We start from the raw sequence: 9,653 nt of genomic DNA on the forward strand, positions 1-9,653 counted from the left end.
AAAAAAAAAAACTTATCAGGGGCCGGAGAGATAGCTCAGTGGAATAAGTACTTCCCTGGAAAGCACAAGGACCTGAGTTCAAGCCCCGGTTCCACCAAAAAAAAAAAAGTAACAACCATAAAAAAAAAAACTTATCAAACACATGGGGTCAGGGAAATAGCTCAGTAGAATAAGCACTTGCCTGGCAAGCGCAGGGGCCTGAGTTCAATTCCCGGTTCCTCAAAAAAAAGAAAGAAAAGAAAAACTTATCAAACACAGGTAGAAATCAGGCTGTCAACTGGATGTGGATGAGGCAGGAAAATCACCAGGAGTTGAAGGCCAGCCTAGGCTACATAAGCAAGTTCAAGGCCAGCTTGCACTACACACCGAGGAGACTCTGCCTCAAAAAAAAAAAAAATCAGACTTTAATTAAATCTTTCTTCCACTCACCCTCCACCTAAAGCTATTTGCAGTCTCTAGGCCTCACTTTCTTCCTCTTGTGAAATGGACACACATCAGGGTTGTTGAGTAGGTATGCAACTAGATAAAAATATTGTACTAAAGGCACTTGAAGGGATAAGACTGAGTGGAGGCTGTGTTGCTAGTTTTAGTAGCCTGGGTGTGACTGTGTTTATAAGAATGGAGCTCTGTCATCCCTTTCGGACATCTGTCGAGCCACACCTCCACCAAGCTCTGAGTCAAGGGGAGCTGGATGCCCTGAACACACTCCCCCACAATATCTACAGCTAGACTTTCCAATGTTCCTCTCTTTTGCATTCATACCCCAGCTCAGCCCAGACTCACACTCCTGTCCTTTAATTTATTTCTCCCCCATCTGCCTCTTTCTCATAGGCACAAAAGTTGTCAGTTCCCCTCCAACCACAGCTTCCCTACTTGGGGCAATGGGACAGTGTTCAGGATGTGGTGACAGCAGAGGTGACTACGCATTTCTGGCCTCAGCTAACACCTTATGAGGAGCTACCCAGGTTGGAGTCCCGTTGACCGCAGCCTCTGCCCGTGGAGCTGGGCTCCCAGGGTGGGGAAAACTCTAGGTTTCTCCCAGAAACCTTAACAGCCAGAGTAGGGCGTGTGCACCAGCTGGTTGCAGTTCCTTGCCATCTAAGGAAAAGGGGCGTGACTCACAGGTTTTAACAGCCTTTTTTAGCCTGGGCCGCCCAGGGTGCTGACTCACACCTTCCTGGCTCAGTCCCAAAGGGGGCTCCAAGGCCCCAGCCTTTGCTTTGAGGGTGGCAGACTACATGCCAGCAAAAGCTGCCCTTCCAGGCCGGAAGTGGAAGACTGCAGGAAAAGGAAGCCTCCCCAGGCTTTTAGACTTGCTATGCCGCTGTCAGCTGAGGGTGTGGACGACTCCCAGCAAGCACAGTGCGGACTATGGTGCATCCCACAACAGGTCCACCTTTGCATTCCCAGCCACACGCAATAACGTGCGAGTCTCCGCACACCTCCAAAAGAGTGAAATGAAGGAATGGCGAGAAGAGCTGGAATTGATGAAAAAAGAAATGTGGAGCAAACACGTGGGGCTGAGGACAGGCAGAAGGGAAGACCCATGAGGCAGGAAAGAAACAGCACGTAGCTCCTCAGTGGTTCCAAGATGCCCTTTTGAAACCAGATCAGCCCACCCCCTCCTTTCCAGGATGGATGAGAAGCCCCACCCCGCCTGCAGCACCCGGCGAGTCCAGACAGGACAGGTTTGTTTTATTGCCTTCCCTGCCCACCTGGAACCATAAGCTCGGGAATTGGGGGACTGGGAGTACTGTACCACTGGCTCAGTGCGGGGATGTGGGCCAGTGGACTGCGCAGAGGGAGCGGGTCCCGACCAGGAGGAAACTCAGGACAATGCCAGCGCATAGTTGTCGGGGTGCGACAGATCCTGGTGGAACTCTAGCAAGTGAGCACAGAGCAGTCTGATGTACACTTAGTGCCTTCGCCTTCCAGCTGCCATCTCCTGAGCGAACTGGGCAGACCCCGGGACCCCCAGCGCCCGCGAGAGGCTCTCCTCGCTGGGCACTAACCAGGGCCCCGGGGAACCCGCCATATGGTTGCCTGAGTCCTCAGCGTTGAGTTCTGGAGAAGGAACCACGGGGCCATCAGCCACTGCCTCTGCAATAGGCTCGGGGCTGCCCCGGGTCTTGGGCTTCCTGCTGGATCGAGGGTGGTGTGCTGGGGAAAGGTTGATGCTCTGGGACCTCCTCTCTGGGCCCTCAGGATCTGGGCTGCAATCTGGGGACAGCGTGATTTCCAGTTAGATTGGGTGCTAGTGTAGGGAATTGAAATCAGGGCCTTTGAGTTAGAGTGACAGGGAGAGCCCAAGGGTTATGAAGATAGAGACTTCATTCCTGGAAGAAACCTCTCCTAGGAGGCCTGGAGCTATCTGGCCCTCAGTGACCAGAGCCAGCCATCACACCTTTCTCCATACCCCTCCCCTCCTCTATGCAAGACATACCTCTCAGAAAGTATTTCCCACAACCCCCACAGGAGATCAAACTGCTACTGTTACCTTGGGAATATGAATCGCTCCTTTCTAAGAATTCTGTCTCCTCCCTCAACTCACCTCATACTCCTTGATTCTCGACCCTTTCACTTGTAGACCCTTTTTGTCTCAGAACTAGATCCACTAAAGCCCCCATCCTGTCTCTCAGCTGAGACCTGTTCTGCCTCTCCAAGGACTAAGACCCTTCTAAACACCCACTTTGACCCCAGACCCCTTCCCTCTTCATTTCTCATACCTCAAAAGCCTTCCTTCTGAAATTCCTGTCCTGAGAAAGGGGCCTCCTCCATGCCTCCACTTTTGAGAATACCACATAATCACACCCAGACCCCAAGCCTCGACTCTCTCCCACTCAGACCACCAATCCCTTTCCACTCAGGCTCCCAGCCTCTGCTCAGTGGCCCTCCTTCCCCTTACAGATCCCTGGCCCTCTCCCCTGGGAAGCCCAGCACCTTGTTTCTGGGGTCCTCCCAGTCCCTCAGGCTTGCTGGAAGGCCGCCTGAGCCCAAGCCGGAGCCTGGGGCCTCCAGCACGGATCTGCTCCAGGACCTGGTCATGGGTAAGGCCTTGCGTTGACTCTCCATTGATTTGGAGCACGAGGTCGCCAATCTGCAATTCAGGGAGGCAGCGGTGTAAGAAGGGCATATGGAGAGCACAATTACAAATGAATGACTAGACTAACCTGCAAATGACCACAGCGCTGTGCAGGCCCGTCCTTCAGCAGCCCACGCACTGCCAGTGGCTCATCCCCTGCTCCATCTCGGCCCCCATTGAAGGTGAGGCCAAAGCCTTCAGACCCACGGAGCAGCTCCACAGAGAACCAACCAGAGGTCCGGGAAGACTTCCAAGCACAGCTTGCTTTATCTAGAGTCACTTGAGGTGGTGCAGTACCCGCACCCAGCGTCTTTGACCTACAGTGCTGGAGTAAGGACACTATTATTTATTTATTTTTGGTGTGGGGGATCAAACTCAGGATCTTGCACTTGACAGGCAGGCACTTGGGTCATGAGCTATCTCCATGGCCCAGGACACTTTATATTGGCAGCCCCAAGGGAGCACCTATCAAATGGGATAAAGTTGTACCTGGGGCTGGTGCTCCACAACAGTGGCATGTGGCAGGCGACTATCTGTGACTTCTATGTCTGCAGAGTCAGTCACACTAAGGGCTGGGGTGAAAGAGACAGAAAGAGCTGTTAGAGGATGCATCAGGGGAAACTACATAGCAACAGCTTTCTCAGTTAACATTCTGGCCGCACTTTTCTAAAAAACTTCCCATTTTTTTAAAATTGTGTGTGTGTGTGTGTAGCCAGCTCAGTCCACCAGGGGGCAGGGCTGGCTGGCATGTGGTGCTGGGGAATTGAACCGTGGTCCCTGTGCTTTGCTAAGCTTGTTCTTAGTAGGTGCTTTAGACCACTGAGCCATCTCACCAGCCCCCCCTATTTTTTATTAATACAAATATACTGTATGTTTGGAACACATAACAAGTGGCCTCACCTTTTTGCATAGCCTTTAAAATTTACACAGATTCATCCAAAATCTAACAATCTAGGAAGCCTCCCCCAAAAGTAATCGATTTTTTTCATTTATGTATTTGGTTGTTACAGGGTCTCACCACACTACTCAGACTCATAGTGATCCTCAGCGCTGGGATTACAGGCATATACCACCACGCCCAGACTCCAGACTCAGTCTGCTGAGCTATCTATCCTTTTTATTTACTTTTTTTGTGATACTTGGGATTGAACTCCGGACCCTATGCTTACCAGGCAGGTGTTCATTCTACCGAGTTATCTCCCCAGTCCTCTCCCCCAGTAATTTTTTTTCCCCCGGTACCGGGGATTGAACTCAGGCCCTTGCTCTTGCCAGGCAAACACGTATTCTACTGATCTACTGAGCTATCTCCCCAGCCCTCCCCCAGTAATAAAGGCTCAGGCTCACGGCCTTCCCTGGAGGCCGCCACTCTTCCGCCGTCCCAGGACCCGCCCCCTCCCCAATTAGCCTCTCACCCTCAGTCCACGCCTCACGCTCCAAGCCCCGCCCCAAGGCCTTCCGCGCCTCCTGCCCGCGCCCGGCATCCCAGGCCCGCCCCTTTGCCGAATGCCCGCCCCCGCCTCCTCGTGGCGGGCTCCTCCCTCTCAGAAAGAACCCGGGGAGCCCCGCTGACCGGAATAAGCGTCCCGTCCCACCCTCTCGTCGCACGTTCTAGTGCCGGCTTGAGGCAAAAATCCTGAAGAGGGTGCCAGGAAACCCTAGGTCCCGTCCCCTCGAGACACCCTCCGAGTCCCGCCCCTTTGCACTCCCCCGCCCCTTTGCTCCCCCGCCCCCTCCTCCGGGGAGGCCCCGCCCCTGTTACGCACTCTCCTTCGAGCGCAGGCGCAGTGTGGCGCTCGCCCTGCGTACCAGTGCGGACACGTCGGCTGCAGCTCTAGCCGCCAGGGGGCGCACGTCCAGCCGTGACAGCAGCCGCCGGGCGCTGGAGCCCGCAGGGGAGGGGAGGCCGCGGCCTGCGTGGGAGAGGGGGACAGGTCAGCGCCAACGCTGAGCCTTGGCGAACACCCGTGATTCCAGACGTCCAAAGACATAGGAGTGCTCTCCCAAATATCCACCGTCCTTGCAGCCACTCTCCATAACTAGAGATCGCTGACAGTCCCTCTCTCCTGTGACTCCGACCACCACAGGGATATTTGCCCCACGATTTCCCTGGAGATACCCATTTGACTGCAAAGGTCCTGGTTACCTCCAAACATCCAATTCAATTCATTTCTCTACAGCTCCTGAATTGTCTCCTAAGAACTACAGATCAGAAACTTCCCACTGTATAACCCGGGACCCTGCATTTCCCAGATATCGTGATAGAACACAACCACTCCCCATATCACTGAGACCACTGATTTCTCTTCCAGGCATCCTAGGCACCCTCTGCTAACCCTAGGAATTGCCCGTTTCCCTACAGGGCCCTTGGACCTCCAATTCCCTCTCCACAGTTCCTGAGACGTCCTCGCCTCACCTCAGCCAAGTGCCACGAACCCTGCGAACCCTGCGTGTCCAGCGTCCCCTGATCCCTCCCAGCACGTCCTCCCCCCTTACCCTTACGACCCATTTCCCCATCCGATGCACTGCCCTTCCACTCGGTATGTGCGGAGGGGCTCTAGAGCCACAGCTATTGTCCCTAGTTCCCTGCCCCTGCCTACACCGCTTGGCAACAGAGCTGTTGTTTATCACCTGTAGAATAGAGCTGAGGAACAGGCAAGCTGGGTTCCACTGTACGCAGTAAAGGCTTTCCCCCTTTCGCACCCCATTCTATTCCCCCCGTACCTCCTCTGGTCCCCCTAGGGTCCTCAGTGCCCTTTGCACAAGACTCCATGTCCAGTGGTCAGCACAGTGGGTTCGTGGCGGCTGGGCAAGGAGTTTTGAGCACAGGGGCGCGCTCACCTGCGGGCCCGCCCAGACTTTGACGCGGCTCTGGCAGGCCAGTCCCTCGCAGGGCGCCGGCCCCGCGGTGACCTACCTGACTATGGTCAAGGAGACCTGGCTGAGGGAGCTACTAAAAATGTTTGGCCTTGTTCTGCCTCAGCCACTGCTGTTTCTACTAACTGAGAACCCTGGTTAAAATTTAAACGCCTGACCACAGTAAATGTTGCAGAAGATACAGAAAATACACTGCTGGTGGAAATGTGAGATGGCCTAGCAACTTCAGAACACAGCTTGGCAGTAGCTTAAAAAGTTAAATGTATATAAAAGCTCCAGCCATTCTTTTTTTTTTTTTTTTTGTAACTGGGGATTGAACTCAGACCCTTGCACTTGCCAGGGAAACGCTTATTCCACTAAGACATCTCCCCAGCCCTGCTCCAGCCATTCTTACCCAGTTTACATTTACACAAAGATCTGGATAAAAGTTTGCGGCACTTTTATTTCTTATCATATTCATCTTGGGCTTCCATTACAAAATATTAACAGAGGGGCCGAGGAGATGGCTCAGTAGAATAAGCACTTCCCTGGCAAGTGCAAGGGCCTGAGTTCAATCCCCGGTTCTGCAAAAAAAAAGAAAAGAAAATTAACAGACTGGGTGTCTGTAACAGCAAAAGTTTATTTCTCTTTTTTGTGGTAGGGAGTTTAACACAAGGTCTCACTAAGTGCCTCAGGCTGGCCTCAAGTTCGTGTGTCAATCCTACTGCCTTAGCAGCCTCTGTAGCGCTGGGATTACAGGCCTGTGCTACCACGCCCAACTCGGAAATTTAGTTCTCACAGTCTGTAAACTAGAAAGTCCAAGATCAAGGTGCCGATATTTTCCGCTCCTGATAAAAATTCTTGGAGACGACTGTCCTCTGGGTCCTTACATTGAGTCAAGAGAGTACAAAGAGAGTGACTCTCAGACACAGAACCCCCCCAAAAGAGGGATAGAACCCTCTCTCCTTAATGCTACTCTCCTGTCTGATTAGTGCTGCATCCCAAGGATCTCTCTTAACTACTTAATTACTTCCTAAAGCCCTATTGAGGCACATTAGGCCTTAGAGCTTTAGCATATGAATTTAGCAGACTAAGTGAATACACAATTCAGTCCTGAATTGTTAATAGCTCACAATTGCAAACAACCTAAGAGTAGGTGAGTGGATCAACAACCACATATATTCACACAGTAGAATATGTCTCAACAATAAAAAGGTATTAACAATTTGGATGAATCTCAAAATGATCATGGTGGGCTGGGGATATAGCTCAGTGGCACAGTGCCTTCCTGACAAGTGCAAAGTCCTGAGTCTGATTCGAAATAAAAAAAAAATCATGTTATGAGCTAGGAGTGTGGCTCAGTGGTAGAGAACATGCTTAACATACTCAAGGCTCTAGATTTACTCCCCAGCAACCACAAAAATGTTCATCAAAATAATTACGATAAGAAGCCAGATCCAGCCAGGTGTGGAGGTGCACGCCTATAATCCCAGCACTAGAGATCCTGAGGCAGGAGGATTGATGCAATTTTGAGACCATCTTGGACTACAAAGTGAGCTCAAGACCAGCCTGAACTACACAGGGAAACTCTATCTCAAAAAAAAAAAAAAAAAAGAGAAGAAAGAAGAAAGAAGACAGAAGGAAGAAGAAGAAGAAGAAGAAGAAGAAGAAGAAGAAGAAGAAGAAGAAGAAGAAGAAGCCGCCAAGTTCTCATAAAGAGTACATGTTACATGATTCCGTTTATGTAAAACTCTAGTGCAATGCAAATGTGTAGCTGAACATGGTGGTATATGCATGCAATTCTACTCAGGAGTCTGAGATAGGAGAATACAAGTTAAATGTCAGCCGGGACCCTGTTTCAAAACATAAAAATAGCCAGGTGTCATGGTACACAATTTAATCCCAGCACTGTGGGACACTGAAGCCTGAGGATCATAATTTCAAGGAAAGCCTAAGCTACACAACAAGAACCTGTCTCAAAAAAAAATTTTTTTTAATTTTTTTTTTATGTGTGTGTGTGTGTGTGGCCAGCTCAGCCCACCAGGGGGCGGGGCTGGCTGGCATGTGGTGCTGGGGGATTGAACCACGGTCCCTGCGCTTTGCTAAACTTGTTCTAAGTAGGTGCTCCAGACCACTGAGCCATCTCACCAGCCCCTGTCTCAAAAAATTTTGATGGGGCCTTGAATATAGTTCAGCAGTGCAATGCCTACCTGGCAAGTGCGACGTCCTGAGTTCAATTTCCAGTACCCTAAAAAATAATTTTTTTTTCTGGTGGAACCAGGGATTGAACTCAGGCCCTTGTGCTTGCCAAGGAAGCACTTATTCCACTGAGCCATCTTCCTGGCCCCCTAAAAAAGAATTTTAACAAAATAGGTGCGGTTATGAGAAATATGAGCAAATTCATGAATGTGGTAAGGCTAAAGGGGAGTTACTGTTTTGTATTCATAAATAGATGGGGGCCGGGGAGATGGCTCAGTAGAATAAGCGTTTCCCTGGCAAGCGCAAGGGCCTGAGTTCAATTCCCAGTTCCAGAAAAAAAAAAAGGATGAAGATAATTAAGACATTGGCTTAAACTTGTAAGCACTTTTTTTTGTCAGAACCAGGGATTGAACTCAGGCCCTTGTGCTTACCAGGGAAGTGCTTATTCTACTGAGCCATCTTCCCAGCCCCTACACTTGTAAGTATTGATGAGGACAGTGGCACAAGCCTATGATCCCAGCACTCAAGAGGCTGAAGTGAAAGGATCACTGCAAGTGTGAGACCAGCCTGAATACGTAGTGAGTTCAAGGGCAACCTGAAATTACAAATCAGGGCACTTGGGGCCAGGGAGATAGCTCAGTAGCATAAGCGCTTGCAGTACTGTTGGCTGGATTCTGAGCTTCAGATCCTAAATTTCTGTCTCTTCAAAGTGCCGGTCACAGGTCCTCTGTCACTGCGATATTATTTCTATTTGCACTTTGCTCACATGGTGTCCAAGGGCGCCCTCCTTAGTCCTATGTCCCCCATACACCTCTGCACAGTTAGTCAGGGCCTGGTTCTGTAACAGAAAATGTCCCACCCTGCCCCTGCCAGCCACTATACTTCAGTTTGTTAGTTGCTGATGTAATAATCCCTATCGCAGTTCCAGTTGCTCCTGTCTCCAGCCAGTTCTCCAGAAATGGCTGTCACTATGATGTACATCGTATAAACCAATCAAAAGACAGCCAAGTACTCACCGCCCTGTGTACTTCCCCTTGCAGAAAGAGGAGGGGTTTTTCTGCCCCCCCCCCAAGATGCCTTCAGGGCAGGTCTGGTTTGGCCTGAGGATGCGGGGATCGAACCACAGCATCCTGAGCCTGCCTGCTTTGTTTCAGCAGGCACTTAAACACCTGAGCTAATGGGCAGGCTCCCTGTACTTCCCCTTACAATCACATAAAATCCTTCCTCCCTGAGCCTTCAGGGCCTGATATTCTGGGAATAATCCAGCTCAGAGCCCATCAACATAAATAAATCTACCTCCAAATCCTGCATGTCATTTCTGTTTCTGCTTGCTATTGTAGTTCCTCTACTGAGACCGGCTGGTGTCTTATCCACCCTAATGCCCTCAAAGCCTCTGCTTCCAGACCACCACCTCACCTCTACTCTCCAAGGGACCTGCCCTCCCCACTATTATTATTATTATTATTATTATTATTATTATTATTTCTTTTTATGTATTTGGTACAGGGTCTACAGGCTC

The 9,653-nt window shown here is 50.6% G+C and overlaps 1 protein-coding gene across 4 annotated transcripts; it reads right to left on the reverse strand.

Annotated features, from left to right (window-relative positions):
• Positions 1–259: 259 nt before the first annotated feature.
• On the reverse strand, positions 260–5,882 carry Magix (MAGI family member, X-linked). Of its 4 annotated transcripts, XM_023706556.1 has the most exons (7): positions 5,804–5,882; positions 4,846–4,992; positions 4,679–4,715; positions 3,572–3,656; positions 3,171–3,407; positions 2,941–3,097; positions 260–2,220 (listed from the first exon to the last, which is right to left on the reverse strand). In XM_023706556.1, exons 1-7 carry the CDS (start codon positions 5,850–5,852, stop codon positions 1,916–1,918), a joined length of 1,017 nt encoding a protein of 338 aa, XP_023562324.1. In that variant the 5' UTR covers positions 5,853–5,882; the 3' UTR covers positions 260–1,915. The 4 variants fall into 4 exon arrangements, with proteins under 4 accessions (XP_023562324.1, XP_023562325.1, XP_023562327.1 ...); XM_023706557.1 differs by lacking the exon at positions 4,679–4,715 and having other exon boundaries at positions 3,572–3,654; XM_023706559.1 differs by lacking the exons at positions 3,171–3,407; positions 4,679–4,715 and having other exon boundaries at positions 3,572–3,654.
• Positions 5,883–9,653: the final 3,771 nt, after the last annotated feature.

This window comes from Octodon degus, unplaced genomic scaffold, assembly GCF_000260255.1.
Source record: "Octodon degus isolate 3935 unplaced genomic scaffold, OctDeg1.0 scaffold00263, whole genome shotgun sequence".
In the NCBI taxonomy this organism is placed as follows: Eukaryota; Metazoa; Chordata; class Mammalia; order Rodentia; family Octodontidae; genus Octodon; species Octodon degus.